A 22,411-nucleotide genomic window follows, 5' to 3' on the forward strand; every position below is an offset into this window, starting at 1 on the left:
GGGAAACTTCCCCAACTTTCCAATCAGAAGCACCACCCCCTTTTCTCCCTTTCCCAGGCTCTGCTTCTGTAGCCTTCTCACTCTCCTTCACCCCACAGCGCAACGGGGAGCTCACCCCATCTTAGAAGGGGGTGCCTCAAAAACTGCCTCCGCAGCAAAAGAAGTCCAGCCGCTTTCTCTCCCCAGCAAGGCAGGACGATAGCTGTCAACCTTCCCTTTTTTTGCAGGAAATTCCCTTATTCCAGCGCCGTTTCCCGCTGCTATCCCGGATTGTTAGATATCCCATAGACTGTCCCCAGGACAGGTGAGGCTGCTGATCCCTTATTTTCAAATCTGAAAGTTGACAGCTATGGGCAGGACCTGTGGCCAAGCATCTACCTCTTGCATCCACCCCGATCATCATAATCATCAACTTCGTTTTAACAGCAGCAACAACAATTTTATTGTTCGTATTTCGCCCATCTGACCGGGTTGCCCCAGACACTCCGGGTGGCTTCCAGTATATACAAAATATATATACATAATAAAACATTAAACATGAAAAGATATACATAATTGCAAATGTAATTGTTAAGTTGTGGGCGAACATAGCAGGTGACACAGTGATTTCTCCAAAGCAGCTCTTTATTTGTAAGCTGGACAGAACTGAACAGCAAACAGCTCAGCCGGCCTGCTTTTATAGGCAGCCGGCTATCAACATTGTAGCAACAACAACCCAGGGTTTCCCGCCTAAAATAACTGACGTGGACCTGAGTGAAAACTATCTACACGATCCCCCTGCTGGCCCAGGGTGAGAACTTTAGTACATAACACCAATAAAAGAAGTCGTTATGGTTAAATAAAGGACATCAAAAGGCACACAACAAAACTGAACAATTTCTACGTAAGATCTAAAAAGATACAAACAATTATTATAAATAAGAGCAACAAAAAAAACAATACCCCAGCTCACACCTCACCTTTTCCACCAGGCCACCTTTATTCTTTATGTACTTACTGTGTTGTGGAGGGTTGGACAAGGACATGGCAGACAAGGCTTCAAATCCCTATTCAGCCATGAAGCTCACTGGGTGACCTTGGGCCAGTCACTGCCCAAACTTCACATTTTATATGAATACATTTGAATATACAGTGGTGCCCCGCAAGACGAATGCCTCGCAAGACAGAAAACTCGCTAGACGAAAGAGTTTTCCGTTTTGGAGGTGCTTCGCAAAACGAATTTCCTATGGGCTTGCTTCGCAAGACGAAAATGCCTTGCGAGTTCCTGTGGGTTTTTTCCCCCTCCACCCCCCTTTTTCTAAGCCGCTAATCACCTGATCCGATCAGCAGATAAGCCGCTAAAAGCCGCTAATCCTTCAATGGGCTTGCTTCGCAAGACGAAAAAACCGCTAGACGAAGAGAATCACAGAACGGATTCTTTTCGTCTTGCAAGGCACCACTGTAATCTGAAGGTATTTCCAGTCTAGTACCTGAGGGTGCCCACACTGAGCATTTTTTTTGGTCTAGTCTTGGGAATGGACTGACCAGGTGAGAGCCAAAAAGCAAATCTTAATCCAAATAAGACCGAGCACGGTGATATTTTTAAAGGCATTGAGCAAGGATATATTACATAATAACACAATTCTTTATTTACTTAGATACCTAAATAATTTTATTATGCCGGCAATTGCCATTTATATATTAGTTCACATTTCTGTTTTGAAGGGGAGAAGATTCTGTGACTAAAGGTTTGAGGCCTTGTGTTGTTATGATTTTGCAAAGCCTGCACAGCAGTAGTTTTCCACGGCAGGTTCTGAGAGAGACAGGATTGCTTTTGAGAATTCAGTCTGATTGGTTGGTTTGGGTGTCGGCAGAATCTGATTGGTTGGAGGTTCCTGTCAGTTGGGAGCTGACTATCAGCAAGGGAGTGTTTAGTCAGTTGAGGGGAGTTCAGTTGGGAGATAGGGAGTTTATGAGGAAAGTGTGAGGAGTAGACCAGAGAGAAAAGCTGAGGAGAATGGCTAAGGCCTCAATATTAATACACAATTATGTTAATATGTGAAGATCAGGAGAAGGGAGCTGGGGACTGAGCTAGGGAGTTTATGAGGAAAGTGTGAGGAGTAGACCAGAGAGAAAAGCTGAGGAGAATGGCTAAGGCCTCAATATTAATACACAATTATGTTAATATGTGAAGATCAGGAGAAGGGAGCTGGGGACTGAGCTAGGGAGTTTATGAGGAAAGTATGAGGAGTAGACCAGAGAGAAAAGCTGAGGAGAATGGCTAAGGCCTCAATATTAATACACAATTATGTTAATATGTGAAGATCAGGAGAAGGGAGCTGGGGACTGAGCTAGGGAGTTTATGAGGAAAGTGTGAGGAGTAGACCAGAGAGAAAAGCTGAGGAGAATGGCTAAGGCCTCAATATTAATACACAATTATGTTAATATGTGAAGATCAGGAGAAGGGAGCTGGGGACTGAGCTAGTCTGAGAGGCAGCACTATGCAAAAGGTCTTATGCAGGGGTGCCCAAACTTTTTTCAAAGAGGGCCAGATTTGATGAAGTAAACATGCGTGAGGGCCAACCAAATTGAGCTTTTTTTTAGGATTGAAGTTGTTGAGTTTTTTTACCCCAGGACGACATATACTACCACGGGGGCCGGATTAAATCGAACGGCAAGCAGAATTAGGCCCCTGAAACAGACTTTGGACATGCCTGTACCAGAGGAAGGTGACCCAAGGGTGTTTGTGAAAGTTGTCCAAACTGCCCAAGCATCAAGGATTACAACTAGAGGAGATTTGGGGTACCAAGGCAGATTGTCCCTAGGAGGTAGACTGGGTTGTGGGTGAATTTGGCTGGGATGGAGGTTTAGGGTCACTGCTGTGGATACACAACCTGACTATCTCTAGGCTATCCCACATGCAGGGTTAATGTTGCCAGCCTTCATGTCACATTTGCAGACATCTCTGTAACACAGAGTTGGTCTGCCAACAGGCCCTGTAGCCTTTTTAATCCATGGGTCAGAATAATTGTTGCACCCGAGCAGAGACAAAAGGAGCCAAACGACACCAAGGGGTTAATCCAGAGAAAGAGCGTTTTATTCTGCCATGGGGGGGGGGGGCGCAGAGGCACCTGTGTGATTCAGTTCACAAAAAACAGGTCACACCGAAAACATTTTACAAGCAGGTTTTATCCTTTTTTTCAAACCCCTTTTTTCCTCTCCCCCTTCACAGATTCTTACATAGAAATGTTGCTTTTCGTTCTCTGGCTCTGTTCCCGGAAGTATGTTGCAAATCAATGTACCAGGACAAGGTTATCTTGGATTTGGGAAGCGAAAGCTTTTCTGTTCTCAGCTCTGGGTTTGTTACAGCGTTTTTGTTACAGAGAGGACTGCTTAGCTCATGCTTTTTGTCTTAGAGGAAAATGCAGTTTTTAAAATGTGTACTCCGAGGCCTGGCTGGGGGGGGGGGAATTCACAAACAGCTTTTAGGGCTTTCTGGGGTAACCCTAACTGTACCCCTTCAGCCCGATGTCTGAAGCCAGCTCCCCATAGAGCATGTCCTTGGGGATCCTGACATCTTCCATTATGCAGACATGACCAAGCCAGGGTAGTCGTCGCTGAGACAGGAGTGCACGCATGCTGGGAATGTGGGCTTGTGAGGGCACATACTTGTTTGAGCCTCTGTGATGCCTTCCTGGTGCAAGCCAGGGAACCAAAGCAGCAGACAGGTAATGTTAGACCCCTGAATTAATGTTCTTACACTGCTCTTTTTAGACAGACAAGAGTATTACATCAATTGTGTTGCATTTTTCTTCCCCCTCTATCCCCCCACCCCACATTTCCATCCATAAAGGTAAAGGTACCCTTGACCATTAGGTCCAGTCGCGGACAACTCTGGGGTTGCACGCTCATCTCACTCTATAGGCTGAGGGAGCGGGCATTTGTCCACAGACAGCTTCCGGGTCATATGGCCAGCATGACTAAGCCATTTCTGGCGAACCAGAGCAGCGCATGGAAATGCTGTTTACCTTCCCGCTGGAGCGGTACCTATTTATCTACAGTGGTACCTCTGGATGCGAAAGGGACTCGTTCCGGAGCCCCGTTCACATCCTGAAGCGAACACAACCCGCGTCTGCACATGCACGGGTCACGATTGGACACTTCCGCGCATGCGCGTGATGTCATTTTGAGTATGTGAGCATGTGCGAGTGGCAAAACCCGGAAGTAATGCATTCCGATACTTCGGGTCACCGTGGAGCATAACCTGAAAACACTCAACCTGAAGTATATTTAACCCAAGGTATGACTGTACTTACATTTTGATGTGCTTTCGAACTGCTAGGTGGGCAGGAGCTCAACAAGAACTAGGGGGCCACAGGTCCCTTATCCCTGGTTTAGTCATATGTCTGGTGGTGGCAGGATCTCAGGAGGTAACCATGGCACCCCAGGCCTAAAACTACCATGCTGCCACGACCACTCACCAGCTGCCCTCCTTTCCTTCAAGGACACACAGATGTTCAAAACAGCAGGAAGGCCGATGAAGGACACATTTAAACTGTGGAATTCACCCCTACCCACAATAAGTATTGAAAGCCATCAACTCATATGTTTGTAAAAGGGGATTGGCTAAATTCATGGAGGAGGCTGTCAATGACTACTTGCAGCACACCTCTGTTACTTCTTAGCAGCCCTGCCAGGTCCACTGACCCCCCAGCTTCTACAGCTTCTATGGTTTCTCTCCTGCATGAATTCTTTGATGTGAAGTGAGACTTTCCTTCCAGCGGAAGCTCTTCCCACATTCCAAGCACTGATATGGTTTCTCTCCTGTATGAATCATCTGATGGGACATGAGATGGCTGCTCCGACTGAAGCTCTTTCCACATTCCAAGCAGTGAAATGGTTTCTCCTTGCTGTGAATTCTTTGATGGGTCATGAGATGTGAACTCTGACTGAAGTTCTTTCCACATTCCAAGCAGTGATAGGGCCTCTCCCCACTGTGAATCATTTGGTGGGAGGTGAGATGATCTCTCCGACTGAAACATTTTCCACATTCTAAGCATTTATACGGTTTCTCCCCTGTATGAATTTTTAGGTGGGAAGTGAGAGTTTCCTTCTGGATGAAGCTCTTTCCACATTCTAAGCATTCATACGGCTTCTCTCCTGTATGAATTCCTTGATGGGAAGTGAGACTTTTCTTCCAGCGGAAGCTCTCCCCACACTCCAAGCACTGATATGGTTTCCTCCCTGTATGAATTCTTTGGTGGGAAGTGAGATTATGTTTCAAGCTAAAGCTTTTTCCACATTCCAGACATTGATATGGTCTGTTGCCTGTATGAATGATTTGATGGGAAGTGAGATGGTCACTCCGACTGAAGGTCTTTCCACATTCCAAGCACTGATATTGTTTCTCCCCTTTATGAATTCCTTGAAGGGAGCTCTGGTGGAAACTCTGTCCACACTCCCAATATTTACATGGCGCCCCTACTGTATAGATTTTGTAGTAGTCTCCCTTAGTCTTGCTTTCCAATTCACCACCTTCTGCAATGAAGACAAAAACTGATTAGAGCCTTAGAAGGAAATGGAGCCTCTAATTATGTAAAAATGCAATTTTTCAAGCCTTGTGAGGACCAGTTAAGAGGAGATATGAGAACCTTCAAACATCTCAAGGGCTGTCACATGTTAGATTGAGGAAGCGTGTTTTCTCCTGCTCCAGAGGGTAAGACCCAGACCAGTGAGTCCAGTTATAAGAAAGGAGATTCTAACTAAACATGAGGAATAATTTTCGATTTACTACCCCCTTCTCTCTCCCCTGCTCTCTCCCTACCTTTCTTCTTCCCCAGTCTTCTATAATTTTTTTAATAAAAACAATTTAAAAAATCAGGAATAACTTTCCAAAGGTAAGAGCTGTTGGAAAGTTGAACAGTAGACTCTCTTTTATTTGTTGGAAGAGTTTAAGCAGATGTTGAATGGCCATCTGTCATGGATGCTTTAGTGGAGATTCCTACATTGCAGGGGGTTGGACTAGATGACCCTCAGGGAAGATTCCAACTCTACAACTCTATGATTCCTGTCTTGCAAAGAAAAGATCGTGTCATGTGTCTCAAGTACATGCATAACCTTCTGAACTTATAAGAACAATGGAAAGATACAAACATGATTAAATAAAAACTTAGGCCCCAACATTCACTGTCAGTGACTTCCCTAGCTATCAGCTGATCAGCCCCACTGGGATCAGCTGCATTCTCCATCCTGATAATTCATTCTCCATCCTGATCTGCAGACTGATGTTGACAGTGGGCCATCGGGGGGGGGGGTTGTTTGCGCCTTTCAAATTGTCACATCATGTGATAATGATGGTAGGTGATTGACGGATGGTCATCCCTGCTCACCTATCCAAGTTGGCCCATGTGTAGGGGTGCTGGTTGACTCACAGGGTCTGCAGGCCAGATCCAGCTTACTACCAGGGCAGTAAAAACCAGTCAGGCAATCGCTTAAATGGGCATAACTGGAGGATGCATCTTGAAAGGCAATACAGTACACAGATGCCCATTCAATGTTAACTACAGGGAGTCTGAATCCCAGCTGTTGTAGGCGACTGCTGAACTACATCAGAATATAGGGGTTCATCAAATTTATCTGCAATTGATCGTGGATAAGAATTCATAATTCACGACAGATATTATCAAGCCACTGAGAGCCTCACCAAGTAAGGCCAGGATCCCACAGGTCTCCTCCATGACTTCCGTATGCAGAGCTCTCTGGTCAGGATCCAGCAGTGCCCATTCCTCGTCCATGAAATGCACAGCCACATCCTCAAAGGATGCGGGACCCTAAAAGAAAACAAAGAAGCTTTTCCAGATTGGATCATCGTGTTGCACTTTTTAAAAACAGGCGTTTATTTTAAGGTTTTAATGGAACTGTGTATTCGGGCTCAGGGAGGTGAAGAGGAGACAGAGATATGATGGATGCGTCCAGCCTCTTTTCCCCCACTGACTTGCCACCCCTACCTGTTCCAGTGCCACAGAAGCTGCTTCCCCTCCACTGTGAAGAGGAGATGGCTGAGGAGGTTCTGCCAGCATTATCCAGTCACCTGTGTGGAAAAAAAATGTGGTGGGTAGCCAGGAGCACTTCCTTGTTTCAGGAGTTAAGTACATTTAGCTACCAATGGGCCTTTTAAAAAGTATTTTGAGCATTTACAAATATATACATTCTATATACAGTATCAGCTGTGTAAAAACATCTAAGGGAAATTGGGAGCAGTGAAAAAGAATGCAGGGAAGTCTCATCTGCCGCCAAAGATTTAAAAAGCCCTAGATTTATTTCACACTCAGCAGAGGGAGACCAAACTGAGATGCATCCCAACCATCCTTACCTGGTGGCCTCTGTCTGCTGTCCAATGGAATCATCTCTATCTCAGGTAAATCAGTGTCCATTTTTGCAAGCAGATCCTGACCCTGAAACAGTAATAAGGAGTCAAAACAGGGATTGAGGAGGAGGAAGGACAGAGGTTGGACAACCTTCATTGGATGCTCCCCCCCCCCAAAAAAAAATGTTGGGATAGTAGCAGAGAATTTTGAGATACCCTCCCTCACATTCTGAATGCCTTGGGAACCATCATGGTGAAACACTCTCACCTGTTGCTGTTCCCGGTTCCTGTCCTCTGCCTGGCTCAGGAGAAAACCTTCAGCCAGGGCTACCGCCTGGGAGCTGGTCTCTGCCCCACACTCCCTTACCCAGCTCTGCATCTCCGGGGGGAGGACAGCCAGGAACTGTTCCAGGATGACCAGGTCAAGCATCTGATTCTTTGTGTGTTGCTCTGGCTTCAGCCACTGGCGGCAAAGATGGTAGAGTTGGTTGCAAACCTCTCGGGGTCCTTTGGCTTCGTGGTAGCAGAAATGTCTGAACCGCTGTCGCTGCACATCAGAACTGAGGGTATCCTCACCTAGGTCCTCCTGCACTGAGGTTTTCCAGAATACTTCAGAGTTCCCTGGTTTGATGGCACTGCAGCCTCTTCCTGCTTCAGGGCCAGCTGAGTTTTGCTCATCCATCTGTGCCCCAAGAAAGCCTCCAAGCTGTCCAAAGGAGTTCCTTGGTCTTCTGTCAATTTCAGTCTGTCCTAATTAGAAGTGATGCCAACCCCTACAAAACAAAGACACTGTTGTGTTACGGGATTGCTACACTGTCAGGAAAGGGAAAATATTCTCCGAGCAGGCCTGGATGAGTTTCACTGGAACCCAGGGCCAGATTATAGTGGTGCAGTAGGAGTCTCCAGCTCTCCTAGAAGGAAAGCTACAAAACAAATATATGCAGACTACCTTCTATGCCAGCATTTCTCAAAACGTAGGCCAAGAATTACTACTGGATCTCAGCGTCCTTACAGATGGATCTCACAGCCTCTTCACTTCCCCTTCTCGCCCTGTGATATGAAACAGGCTCCGTATTATTATTACTACGATGTCAGAGACGTCAGCCTGACTCCTCCCCTTTTCCCACACGTTTGAAAACAATGAGGGACTGTCAGAGCTGTGATTGACAACTGGCAATAGCAATGTGAGGTAGGTTGAGCAGAGCATTAGTGTCTGGACCAAGGCAGTTAATGAGCAAAATGAAGCCGGAGTAAAGTAGGTTTGAAATGTGAAACTGCACAGAAACAATACGTGATGCTCTTTTTCAAGGTTGGCAAACTGGTGGGTGGGTGTTCTCACTTTTGGTGCAAAATATCTGCGTGGTACGAATGCACTAAGGATGGGGAGATGCTTTGTGTTACAGCCATTCAATTTTGAATTTGATTTTTTTTAAAATGACATTTAAATACTTTCCTTCAACGGATTCCTGATTTATTAAATCTCCAATGGTTCTCAGCAGTGCTTTGTATTCACTCCCAAATGATCCTCTCCATCACTCAGGAGTTGCACACGTCCGAATGGGCACATGTCTGCCAACCAGAAGCCTTGGTAACTCCACTGCCTGATTAACGGGGAGGGGATGTTAATTCTAATTAAAATTCAACTGGAGATACACTTGCACCGGGAGCAACTTTTAATCCTCCCCTCCCCGCAATATTTCAAATAGCATCTCCTGCCTTTGCACAGAGAGAAAAAGGCTGCTCTCCCTGTTTGGGGGAGCATCTTGGATGATCAGGTCTCCTTTGCACCCTCTCCTTCCTGCAGCCCTGGGACTCCCCTTCGCCCAAATGCACAAAATAAAGGGGGAACAACTCACCGGCTCCCAGAAGGGTCCCCCCAGTGCAGCGCTGGGAGAGACAAAGACCAATTTGTCCCCCCCACAGGGAGAAGCCAGGCAGGAAGGGGCTTTGGAGGGAAGGGCTTTCTCTCCTGGAGGACTCCGCACTCCTCCCCTCCTGGTCCCCTTCCTCTCTAGGAATGCAAATCGGTTCGCTTTAACCCTTACAAAGCCAAAAAGGCGAGAAGGGCTGTCTGTAATACAGAGGCAGGGCAGCTGCTCTTCTCCTGTCATTGTGGAGCCAGCTATCAGACTTGCTAAGGGGGAAGATGGCGAGATGTCTGTTGGGGAATCTTAACAATTCCCCACTTGTTTCTCTTTGGGCACTTCTCCTCAGTCCTCCAGAGCAGCTGTTAGAATTCCTGCTCCATGACTGCAGTCATGGGAATTTTGTCTGTCACATGACAATGTACGTTTTGACTCCACAGAGTGGGAAGTGACAGAGACAGGATGTTTGTGTTACTGTGTTCTGTGAAGTGGGACTACAGTGGTACCTCGGGTTACATACGCTTCAGGTTACAGACTCCGCTAACCCAGAAATAGTGCTTCAGGTTAAGAGCTTTGCTTCAGGATGAGAACAGAAATTGTGCTCCAGCGGTGCGGCGGCAGCAGGAGGCCCCATTAGCTAAAGTGGTGCTTCAGATTAAGAACAGTTTCAGGTTAAGAATGGACCTCCAGAACAAATTAAGTACTTAACCCGGGGTACCACTGTATTGTCCTTTGTTCTCTCTTTGCTGTCTGACTCTAGAGAGGGAGTAGTGTTGCAGTGCACTGTGTGTGTGTTAATATTGAAGTAAAGTAGATTAGCCAAAATGCTGAGTTGCTGAGTTCTGTTACACGGACTGCACAAACTCTGCAGATGCCTAAGTGTGCCGATGTGATGTTCGGGCAGAAGAAAACTTTTGAAGCTCCCAAACAACCAGGAGGGAGAGAACATGCCAGTTGGGCATGTGTCTCTGCCAGGGTCCTATTCGAGTGTAGGACAAGCTCATGACAGCAGCTCCCCCCCCCCATGGGTCTCCATCTGTTTTTGGACTACAACTCGCATCATCCCTAGCTAACAGGACCAGTGGTAAGGGTTGATGGGGATTGTAGTCCGAAAGAAAACAGATGGAGACCCAAGTTTTTGGAAACCCTGATCTAGTGGATTTTCTCCACCTTTTCCCTTCCCCTCTCTTCCAGAAAAGCACTAGAATTGAAGGATCCAAACAATTCTCTCTTGCCCCCCCCTCTCGAGGACTTGGAGGGTCAGGGGATTTTCTCCAGTGTACCCGAAGGAGCGTCTCCACCCCCATTGTTCTGCCTGGACACTGAGGTCCAGCACTGAGGGCCTTCTGGCAGTTCTCTCACTGCGAGAAGCAAAGTTACAGGGAACCAGGGAGAGGGCCTTCTCAGTGGTGGCTCCCTCCCTGTGGAAAGCTCTCCCATCAGATGTCAAGGAAATAAAGAACTATCTGACTTTTAGAAGACATCTGAAGGCAGCCCTGTTTAGGGAAGCTTTTAAAGTTTGATGAATCATTGTATTTTAATGTTTTTATGGAAGCCGCCCAGAGTGGCTGGGGAAACCCAGCCAAATGGGCGGGGTATAAATAATAAATATTATTATTATTCCAAAGCAACAGCCCCTGCAGGACCACAGTCAAATAAGTGTATAAACACTAATTCCCTCTGGAGTTTTTTTTCATGAGGATTCAAAATGTTCCCCACTTCCCCTGCTAGCAATAAGGCCTAGATTTACAGGCCCCTGTATGTGGAGGCATTTACAGGGGCAGCTGTTCCTTCCAAATATCTAGTTTTGAAATAACTAATTTAAATTGCTTCATGAGTCTATGTGTAGTTTGATAGGTTCTAGAGGAATGAATTGGAATTACCCTGCCAGATGAAACTGCAAGATGTGCTGGTCCTTTTTCTGGTTTCTTGGGGTTTCTCTTTCAGCTATGGAAAAGGAGTTGCTGCCTCTCTTTTTTAGTTTTCAATATATTGGCTTAAGGAGCTCCTGAAATACGCTCAGTTGAATAAATTTTTCCGTAAAATATTTGTAGCTTAGTTATAGTTTGCCCGTTAATATAGATACAGTGGTGCCTCGCAAGACGAAATTAATTCGTTCCGCAAGTTTTTTCTTCTTGCGAGTTTTTCGTCTTGCGAAGCATGGTTTCCCATAGGAATGCATTGAAAATCAATCAATGCGTTCCTATGGAGACCGGGGACAGAGGGGAAGTGCCGCTCTGTCCCCTCTTTTGAAGCAAGGGGCGGAGAGGAGAAGATTGCTTCTCCCCCTTGCCGCCCCTTGGTTCAAAAGGGGTCCGGGGAGAGAGGGGAAGGCGCTGCGCCTTCCCCTCTGTCCCCGGAGCTTGTGAGGCTGGCAACGGGGGGAAGCGATCTTCTCCGCGCCGCCCCTTGCTTCAAAAGAGGTCCGGGGACAGCGGGGAAGACGCGCTGCGCTTCCCGCTATCCCCGGAGCTTGCGGGGCTGGCAACGGGGAGAAGCGATCTTCTCCCCACCGCCCCTTGCTTCAAAAGAGGTCCGGGGACAGCGGGGAAGACGCGCTGCGCTTCCCGCTATCCCCGGAGCTTGCGGGGCAAGCTTCGTTTTGCGAAGCAAGCCCATAGGGAAATTCGTCTTGCGAAGCAACTCGAAAACAAAAAAACCTTTCGTTTTGCGAGTTTTTCGTCTCGCGAGGCGTTCGTCTTGCGGGGCACCACTGTACCACCTCAGATGCTAGTCTGTCTGGTTTTTCTGCCTACAACTTGACAGTTCAGTTTTAAATAAAGTGTATGCTCCAGATATAAATTTATTCACTCTTCTCTGTGATAGTCCCTTGGGAAAGTTTTGAAGATTTATTTTATTCATTCATTCATTCATTTAGTATACTGCCCTTTATCCAAAGACCACAGCACAGTATTATTATTATTATTATTATTATTATTATTATTATTATTATTACTACTACTACTACTACTACTGTTTATTAAATTTGTATGCGACCCTTCATCAGAAGGTCACAGACTGGTTCACAACATAAAAATACAAAATAAGAACACAAAATACTCAACGAAAACAAAATTATCCCCCTCACACAAACACATTTAAAAGACCATAGACTGTTAGCCTGATTGAAGAGAAACATTTTCGCCAGGAGCTTAAAGATATGTAATGAAGGCTCTAGGGTTGCCATACAGTGGTGCCCCACAAGATGAATGCCTCACAAGACGGAAAACCCGCTAGACGAAAGGGTTTTCCATTTTGGAGGTGCTTCGCAAAACAAATTTCCTATGGGCTTGCTTCACAAGACGACAATGTCTTGCGAGTTCCTGCTGGTTTTTTTTCCTCCCCCCCCCTTTTTCTAAGCCGCTAAGCCGCTGATCCGATCAGCAGATAAGCCGCTAAAAGCCGCTAATACGCTAATCCGTCAATGGGCTTGCTTTGCAAGACGAAAAAACCGCAAGACGAAGAGAATCACAGAACGGATTCTTTTCGTCTTGCGAGGCACCACTGTATTTTCAAGAGCAAGAAAGAGGACACATTTGCCGACTTCTGCTTTTAACTGTAGATCTCTATGACGACTCTCATTTTACATACCCATGAAAAAGAGGACGTGTCTTGGAAAAAGAGGACATATGGCAAGCCTAAAAGGCACCAAGCAATCCTCCTTGGGAAGAGCATTCCACAAACTGGGAACCACCACATAAAATGCCCATTCTTATGTTGTCACCATCTGGACCTCTCATGGGGTAGGCGCAAGAAGAAGGGCTTCTGATGTTTTTAATAGAATCAATAAGATGCTTCCTTCTCTAGTGCCTACTGAAGAGGAACAGCAGCCCCCAAGTTTCCAAGTACAGTAGTCTAGTATGTCCCTTTAAACAATAGTTCAAGTAATGGGATGGCTGCCAATGTGCAGAGATATGCCAATCTGAAGTGGATTTTACTCCAATTAACCACTCCAATTTTTTAAGACAGCTTTTATTCGGTCAGAAGAACAGTAGCAGCTGGGGAACCCACAGAGAGGAGGCTGTTGGGAATCTGATGTGGAAGTGTGGATCTTACTTGAGGCACCACTCACCACACAGAAGCAGAGTAAGGTCCAAATCTTTTAATGTTGTAAAATTAATAGGTCCAGCAAACAGCTCTGGGCCAATTTAAGCACGGAAAAGTAAGTTCCAGTTTGTAGGCTTTTCAGATACAAGTATATATAGAGACAAGGTATCACTGTTGCTCTAACAAACACCAACTAACCAAGACACAACACCACTGTACAACTGAATGAGTTGACATACATTAATCACAGATATAGTGAGGCCTCCAAGCTGTTACCACCGTAACTGGTTCATTTGACCTTGCACTTGTGATCACCTTGTGTTTGATATTCGCGGAGGAACCCCTTCCTATGCCCAGCTACCCCAACAGAGTCCACTGGACTAAAAGCATGCCTGCGTTATCAGAACTGGAGGCATCATGTCTGCTTTATATTACTGGTCTCCTAACAATATCCTTTCACACACAGTTTTGAAATCTCTTCACATGTATTAAAGGTAAAGGGACCCCTGACCATTATGTCCAGTCGTGACTGACTCTGGGGTTGCGGCGCTCACCTCGCTTTATAGGCCGAGGGAGCTGGGGTACAGCTTCTGGGTCATGTGGCCAGCATGACTAAGTCGCTTCTGGCAAACCAGAGAAGCGCACGGAAACGCCGTTTACCTTCCTGCCGGAGCGGTCCCTATTTATCTACTTGCACTTTGACGTGCTTTCAAACTGCTAGGTTGGCAGGAGCAGGGACGGAGCAACAGGAGCTCACCCCGTCGCGGGGATTCGAATCGCCGACCTTCTGATCGGCAAGTCCTGGGCTCTGTGGTTTAACCCACAGCGCCACCCGCGTCCCCTTCACATGTAGACTACCTATCAATGTACATACATCAATACTATCGTGGCATGAACCAACTCCAGGAATTCTGACAGCGATTCTGAACCAAGGTAAAATACTTTAGTTAGCTGCTGAGCATTTATACAACTGAAATCTTTACATGTCCACTCTTTCTTTGCAGAGGAAAGCAACAGGCAGAGAAACAGTACAGGTGGAGGCAATACAACTTTTGTCCTAGCAGTGAATCAGCAGGGATGGCAGAGACCAGTCCTTCAGGACCAGTTTCCAGTTTGTTAGATGCACAGTATTTGTTCAACTGCAATGCTTAAGTAACTTTGCAAGGAAGAATGGGGAAAACAGCTTAGTGGCGCCACTGTGACCTCTAAGTAGCCAAGCCGCACCAGTGACCCTCAGTTGTCACTGATTTTATGGTTTCTCCCCTGTATGACTTTTTTGATGGGAACTGAGATTCTCACTGTCTTTGAAGCACTTTCCACATTCCAAGCATTTATATTGTTTCTGCCCTGTGTGAGTTCTTTGATGGGAAGTGAGGTTTTTCTTAAAGTTGAAGGTTTTACCACATTCCAAGCACTGAAATTGTTTCTCCTCTGTGTGAATCCTTTGATGGGAATACAGATGGGAGGTCTGACTGAAATTCTTCCCACACTCCAAACACTGATATGGCTTCTCCCCTGTGTGAATTCTTTGATGGTAACAGAGACTGCTGCTCCGACTGAAGCACTTTCCGCATTCCAAGCACTGATATGGCTTCTCCCCGGTGTGAATTCTTTGATGGGAAGTGAGGCTTTCCTTCCAGCGGAAGCTCTTTCCACATTCCAAGCACTGATATGGTTTTTCTCCTGTATGAATCATTTGATGGAGGATGAGATGGCTGCTCCGACTGAAGTTCTTTCCACATTCCAAGCAGTGAAATGGTTTCTCCTTGCTGTGAATGATTTGATGGGTCGTGAGATGTGAACTCTGGCTGAAGCATTTCCCACATTCCAAGCACTGATAGGGCTTCTCCCCACTGTGAATCATTTGGTGGGAAGTGAGATGGTGTCTCCGACTGAAGCTCTTTCCACATTCTAAACATTCATATGGTTTCTCACCTGTATGAATTCCTTGATGGGAAGTGAGACTTCTCTTCCAGCGGAAGCTCTCCCCACACTCCAAGCACTGATATGGTTTCCTCCCTGTATGAATTCTTTGGTGGGAAGTGAGATTATGTTTCAACCTGAAGCTTTTTCCACATTCCAGACATTGATATGGTCTCTCACCTGTGTGAATTCTTTGATGGGAAGTGAGATGATCGCTCCGAATGAAGTTCTTTCCACATTCCAAGCACGGAAATTGTTTCTCCCCTGTATGAATTATTTGAAGGGAGCTCTGACTGAAGCTCTCTCCACACTCCCAATATTTATATGGCTCCCCCACTGTATAGATTTCGTAGCAGTTTCTCTTATTTCTGCTTTCCAATTCTCCACCGTCTGAAATGAAGACAGAAACTGATTAGAGCCTTAGTAATAAATGGAGCCTCACATTATAAAAAATGCAATTAACGTTTGATATCTAAGGAAAAACTGAAGGGATTTAGATTGGGGGGGCACATCTTACACTACCAAATGATATGCATTTTGTAAGGTTTTAGTAAGTTCTCAAATCTAATTAGGGGAAGCACTAGCACCAACTTGAGTATATGGCAACCTAGCTAATTAATCTTTGTTGGAGACATTTATGCTTATGATATATTAACATGCAATGTATTTAAAAACATGTGTCACACTTCTTAATCCTAAATCTTGTCTGTATGGTATCACAAACAGGAAAGGTCCTAGAACAGGGTTAGAATCTCTGGTGTTCTCACTTCCGGTGCTGATTTGCCTTAATGGCTGCCGCTCCCACATTAGTGGAGATTGTTTGCGACGGATAAACAAGGATGATTTGAGGATAATTGTCCTTGTAAGCTCCCCCCAGGGCCCAGGGGAAGTGAGCTTCACTTGCAGATCGTCTTGATATCTGACTTTTGCTCCTATATGGAATGTGGGAGCAGGGAGATGCTGGGTGGAAAAAGCACTTCGCCTATCAGTAATCCTCTGATGCAGCCATCAAGATGCAGAGGCTCTTCTGTCTATTAGAGTAAAATTCAGACTAATTTACAGACATGTGCTTGGATGGATAGGACAAGATTACTATCTGCTAAAAGGAAATGGCTCCAAAGACGTAAATATTTGAACTGGAAATAGAAAAATCCTTCGTTGTAAAAGACGGTATGTGCGGGGGGGGGGGAGGCTTTACCCCTTCTGTATACATAAATGATTTGGCAAACCCACCCCGTGACTACTAAAAAAATAACGGAAGGCAGGAAAAGATCAAAGAAAATGGGAGTTTATGTATGGATGACAGTGAAAATTGAACTGTGTGTGAAAATGGATATGGATTCAAATCATTCGAAAGGATTTATTTCTCACTGCATTGCTACCTCAGAGGGGTCTTTGAAGACTTGCCAAGGCTTGGCGGAACACCAGATCATTACTGCGTATGATTAAAGGAAAGAGAGAAAATGGGGGTTTGCCGGTGCTTTGGCAGGGCACCAGACTGTCTCTGTTCCTGGAATGAAATAAAGATGGTGTATGGCAATTACAACCTCATGTTTTTGAGACAAAGGGAGAGAGAAAGACCGGAAGTAGCTGAGCTGTGCAGGACGGAGACTAAATAGAATGAAGAAACAATATGGGCAAAACAAAATAAATTAATATAAATATAAAACAAACCTCATGCACAGGAAATAGAAAGATTACAGAACTTTTATTGCAGAGATATAAATTATTAATGTTTCAATATGAATGGAAGTTTAAAACATTGTAGCTGTGGATAAGAGACTTTGATTAAGAATGAATGGAATTGGACTAAATAACCCTTCAGAAGCAGAATGTAAACAAAAGTACTGCACCCTGAAATCTAACACACGGGAAGTCATAAATAATATGTATGTGTAATTGGCTGTTTAATTATATTTGAACTGCAATTGTAATTTGGCATTGATACAATGTGGCATATATTGGATTTTTTGTAATTGAAAACTAATAAACATTATTTATATATTAAAAAAGAATCCCTGATGTTGCAGGTGACACCGTTGAACCACATCAGAATATAGGGATTCATCACCTTTATCAGCAATTGATCATGGATAACAACTGATAACTCACAACAGATACTATCAAGCCACTGGGAGCCTTACCAAGAGAGGCAAAGATCCCACAGGTCTCCTCCATGACTTCTGTATGCAGAGCTCTCTGGTCAGGATCCAACAGTGCCCATTCCTCATCTGTGAAATGCACAGCCACATCCTCGAAGGATGCTGGACTCTACAAGAAAAAAGAAGCCTTTCCCGATTGGACCATTTTTGGCACTTTTTAATTATGGGTGTTTACTTTAAGGTTTTAATGGCAATTGTGTATTTCAATGATGGGTGCTTTATCTTTGTGCAACTGCCTTTTCTTCTTTGTTAGCTTCTTGAAAATCTACCTTAGTATTAAGCATTTTTTGAATTTATAAATACAGTGGTACCTTGGTTCTCGAACTTAATCCGTTCCGGAAGTCTGTTCGACTCCCAAAACCGTTCGAAAACCAAGGTGCAGCTTCCGATTGGCTGCACTCAAGCGGAAGCCACGTCGGACTCTGGGCTTCCAAAAAACGTTCTCAAACCAGAACACTTACTTCTGGGTTTGTGGCATTCAGGAGCCAATTTGTTCACCAACTAAGCCATTCGGGAACCAAGGTATGGTCAACAACTTTGGTCGGCCCTCATGGCCCTTCACTTCATCAAATCTGGCCCTCTTTGGAAAAAGTTTGGACACCGCTGTTCTAGCTCCATCCAAAGGCCTAGTTAAGTTGAGGGGGCTGATCATTCTTCTTTGGGTTGAAACCTTCCCTGAGTGGCCTTCAAAGACTTTATTGAGGACAGGCTTCCCAGAAGCAAAGTGAAAGAGAGATTCATTCAGGCCCAGGGAGGTGAGGAGGGGACAGAGATATGATGGAAGCCCCCAGCCTCTTTTCCCCCACTGACTTGCCACCCCTACCTGTTCCAGTGCCACAGAAGCTGCTTCCCCTCCACTGTCAAGAGGAGATGGCTGAGGAGGTCCTGCGAGCATCATCCAGTCACCTGTGAGGGGGGAAAATGTGGTGGGGAGCCAGGAGCACTTCCTTGTTTCAGAGGTTATGTGATAAAACATTTATCTACAAATGAGTCTTTATAAATACCATATTTTTCGCTCTATAACACGCACCTGACCGTAACACGCACATCGTTTTTAGAGGAGGAAAACAGGGGGGGGGGAATTCTGAATGAAACAGTGGATGTATCATTTTTGTGCTTCATGCTGTGGCCACAGACATGTGATCTGATGGCGAATTTGGGGTGACCCAATGCAAAGATCCTGAGGATCCATGTGGATCCATGCTCTGTAACCATGTTTTTGCACCATTGCAGCACCAAGCAACAGTGGGTGCGTGATTTTTGGGGGGCAGGCTATAGCCATGGACATGCTATGTGATCTGATGGTGAATTTGGGGTGACCCAATGCAGAGATCCTGAGGATCCATGCTTTGTAACTGCATTTTAAGTGGGGAGGGAAGAAAAACACAGAAGGGACAAGGAGCATAAGAATGCAGGAGAGGAATTTAACAGGAGGGAGGAAAGAAAGGCAAAAGTCCCCCCCCCACCCAAGCCAGCCCTCTCTCTCTCCCTCTCTCCCACCTGCATGTTTTCTGGCTGCCTGAGAGGAGCAGGGAGAGGAATTAGAAGGAAGGGCGCTCTGCTTTCCCCTCTGCTTGCCTGGAGGGGAGGGGATTTGCCTGCTCTTTGTTCCATTTGAGCAAACACAGCAAGGAAACAGAGGAGAGTGGGCAGTAAGACCCTGAGGCAGAATGCAGGAAAGCAGCCGCTTCCTCTTTTCAGGTTTCCCTTCTCCGAGACGCGATTAGATTTTTGCCTGATTTTTTGCCTCCACTCACGCCATTCGGCTCCAGGGACCACACATTCGCTCAATAACACGCACAGACATTTCCCCTTCCTTTTTGGGAGAAAAAATCTGCGTGTTATAGAGAGAAAAATACGGTACATGTGTTTATACCCATTCTGTGTATCAGTTGTGTAAAAGCACCTAAGGGAAATTGGGAGCAGTGAAAAAGGCTGCAGGGATGTCTTGTCTGCCGCCAAAGATTAAAAGAACCCGGAAATTTATTTCACACGCAGCAGAGGGAGACCAAACTGAGATACATCCCAACCACCCTTACCTAGTGGCCTCTGTCTGCTGTCCAACGGAATCATCTCCATCTCAGGGAAATCAGTGTCCATTTTTGCAAGCAGATCCTGACCCTGAAACAGTAATAAGGAGTCAAAACAGGGATTGAGGAGGAGGAAGGACAGAGGTTGTTGGACAACCTTCATTGGATGCTCCCCCCCCCCAAAAAAAATGTTGGGATAGTAGCAGAGAATTTTGAGATACCCTCCCTCACATTCTGAATGCCTTGGGAACCATCACAGTGAAACACTCTCACCTGTTGCTGTTCCCGCTTCCTGTCCTCTGCCTGGCTCAGGAGGAAACCTTCAGCCAGGGCCACCGCCTGGGAGCTGGTCTCTGCCCCACACTCCCTTACCCAGCTCTGCATCTCCGGGGGGAGGACAGCCAGGAACTGCTCCAGGATGACCAGGTCAAGCATCTGATTCTTTGTGTGTTGCTCTGGCTTCAGCCACTGGCGGCAAAGATGGTGGAGTTGGTTGCAAACCTCTCGAGGTCCTTTGGCTCCGTGGTAGCAGAAATGTCTGAACTGCTGCCGCTGCACATCTGAACTGAGGGTATCCTCACCCAGGACCTTCCAGAATACTCCAGAGCTCCCAGGCTTGATGGTACTGTGGCCTCTTCCGGCTTCAGGGCCAGCTGAGTTTTGCTCTTCCATCTCTGCTCCAAGGTAGCTTCTAAGAGGTCCAAAAGAATTCCTTTGTCTTAGGTCTATTTCATTCTGTCCTAATTAGATGTGATGCCTACAAAACAAATAAAAAAATTCCTTCCTGTAGCACCTTAAAGACCAACTAAGTTAGTTCTTGGTATAAGCTTTCGTGTGCATGCACACTTCTTCAGATACACTGTGTATCTGAAGAAGTGTGCATGCACACGAAAGCTTATACCAAGAACTAACTTAGTTGGTCTTTAAGGTGCTACAGGAAGGAATTTTTTTATTTGAACTATGGCAGACCAACACGGCTACCCATCTGTACAAAACAAAGACACTGTTGTGTTATTGCTACACTGTCAGGAAAGGGAAAATATTCCCTGAGCAAGCCTGGATGAGTTTCGCTAGAACCCAGGGCCAGATTATAGCGGTGCAGCAGGAGTCTCTAGCTCTCCCAAAAGGAAAGCTACAAAACAAAATACGCAGGCCACCGTCTAAACCAGCATTTCTCAAACATACAGAAAAAAGGCAGTTTTGCTACTATTTTTCAAGGCTGGCAAATTGGTCGGTGTTCTGTATTTTGCTGCAAAAGTGGGATTGGAGCAATTGAAGCACAGAGGGTGAGGAGATGATTTCTTCCCAGGCTTTTGTTACAGCACTCCTTTAAACAACAAAAATATAGCTGGGAATCTGTGGGAACCCATTACTTCTCTCCCATTAAAAATAACAATGATTTTATTATTTGTACCCCACCCATCTGACTGGGTCTCCAATAAACATTGCAAAGGTATGTTTACTTTCAGTCAGACTCTCTCCTGCATTTGAGTCCTCTGATTATTAGCCCTCCAATAGTTCCGAGCAGTGCTTTGTATTCGGTCTCAAATCATCCTATCTGTCTCACAGGAATTGCACGTCTGAATGGTGTCTCCAGAACCCTCGGTGAAGCCACTGCCTGATTAATGGGGAGGGGATGTTAATTCTAATTAAAATTCAACTGGAGATACACTTGCACCGAGATCAACTTTAAATCCTCCCCTCCCTGCAATATTTCAAAACGCATCTCCTGCCTTTGCACACAGGGAGAGAAAAAGGCTGCCCTCCCTGTTTGGGGGGGGGGGAGCATCTTGGATGATCAGGTCCCCTTTGCACCCTCTCCTTCCTGCAGCCCTGGGACTCCCCTTCGCCCAAATGCACAAAATAAAGGGGGAACAACAACTCACCGGCTCCCAGAAGGGTCGCCCCAGTGCAGCGCTGGGAGAGACAAAGACCACGTTCCTCCCCCCAGGGAAAAGCCAAGCAGGAAGGGGCTTTGGAGGGAAGGGCTTTCTCTCCTGGAGGACTCCGCACTCCTCCCCTCCTCCCTCCTGGTCCCCTTCCTCTCTAGGAATCCAGTTCGGTTCGCTTTAACCCTTACAAAGCCAAAAAGGCGAGAGGGGCTGCCTGTAACTCAAGAGGCAGGGCAGCTGCTCTTTGCAGGCAGAAGCCCCCCGGGTTCAATGCTGGACATTGTTGATGTTTTTTAAGGTGACAAGTTATGGGGAAAACTTCTAGGGGAAGAGAGATCGCCAGGCAGCAGGATCAGCTCCTTCTGCATCTCTCCGTGCACTCCAAATACATCCAAAGCACATTTAACCCCGGCAGAAGAAACACGAGGAACTGTGGTTTGTGTTTGTGTGCCTATTGTCTTATCTCAGCACATTAAACCTTGGTTTGCCCTCTGTATATGTGTGTGTTTCTTCTTCTTCTTCTATTATTATTATTATTATTATTATTATTATTATTATTATTATTATTATTATTATCAGTGGCGTAGCGTGGGTTGTCAGCACCCGGGGCAAGGCAAGTAATTTGCGCCCCCTAACCCGTGGATTTGCGCTCCCTAACCCCCAGATGTTGCGCCCGGTGCGGCCGGCCCCCCTGCACCCCCACGCTACGCCACTGATGATGATGATGATGATGATGATGATGATGATTATTATTATTATTATTATTATTATTATTATTATTATTATTACCTTCCTGCTGTCACCCCCTTCAGGCCCGAGAGGGAATGGATATCTTTTTTACACGTTCCTGAAGTGATGAAGCATCGCTTCCAGGAGAGTGGCAGTATTACTGGTGTTAAGATAAAAGGACCCCTGACCATTAGGTCCAGTCGCGGTCGACCCGGGGGTTGTGGCGCTCATGTTTCTTTATTGGCGAGGTTTCAGCGCTCATCTCACTTCACTGACCGAGGGAGCCAGCGTATAGCTTCCGGGTCATGTGGCCAGCATGACTAAGCCGCTTCTGGCGAACCAGAGCAGCACACGGAAACGCTGTTTACCTTCCCGCCAGAGCGGTACCTATTTATCTACTTGCACTTTGATGTGCTTT

General features: G+C 45.9%; 2 protein-coding genes across 2 annotated transcripts; both read right to left on the reverse strand.

Annotated features, from left to right (window-relative positions):
• Positions 1-3,507: 3,507 nt before the first annotated feature.
• LOC308580767 (uncharacterized protein) lies at positions 3,508-9,957 on the reverse strand. The gene is made up of 6 exons (XM_081182917.1): positions 9,202-9,957; positions 7,614-8,118; positions 7,352-7,433; positions 6,987-7,069; positions 6,683-6,809; positions 3,508-5,517 (listed from the first exon to the last, which is right to left on the reverse strand). The coding sequence occupies exons 2-6, from the start codon at positions 8,025-8,027 to the stop codon at positions 4,706-4,708; spliced, it is 1,518 nt and encodes a 505-aa protein (XP_081039043.1). The 5' UTR covers positions 8,028-8,118; positions 9,202-9,957; the 3' UTR covers positions 3,508-4,705.
• Positions 9,958-13,297: 3,340 nt separating this feature from the next.
• LOC308580646 (uncharacterized protein) lies at positions 13,298-21,390 on the reverse strand. Its single transcript, XM_081182600.1, has 6 exons — positions 21,259-21,390; positions 19,646-20,129; positions 19,382-19,463; positions 18,166-18,248; positions 17,325-17,451; positions 13,298-15,570 (listed from the first exon to the last, which is right to left on the reverse strand). Exons 2-6 carry the CDS (start codon positions 20,042-20,044, stop codon positions 14,507-14,509), a joined length of 1,755 nt encoding a protein of 584 aa, XP_081038726.1. The 5' UTR covers positions 20,045-20,129; positions 21,259-21,390; the 3' UTR covers positions 13,298-14,506.
• Positions 21,391-22,411: the final 1,021 nt, after the last annotated feature.

Source organism: Podarcis bocagei (assembly GCF_964188305.1).
Source record: "Podarcis bocagei genome assembly, chromosome: 2".
Lineage (NCBI taxonomy): Eukaryota > Metazoa > Chordata > Lepidosauria > Squamata > Lacertidae > Podarcis > Podarcis bocagei.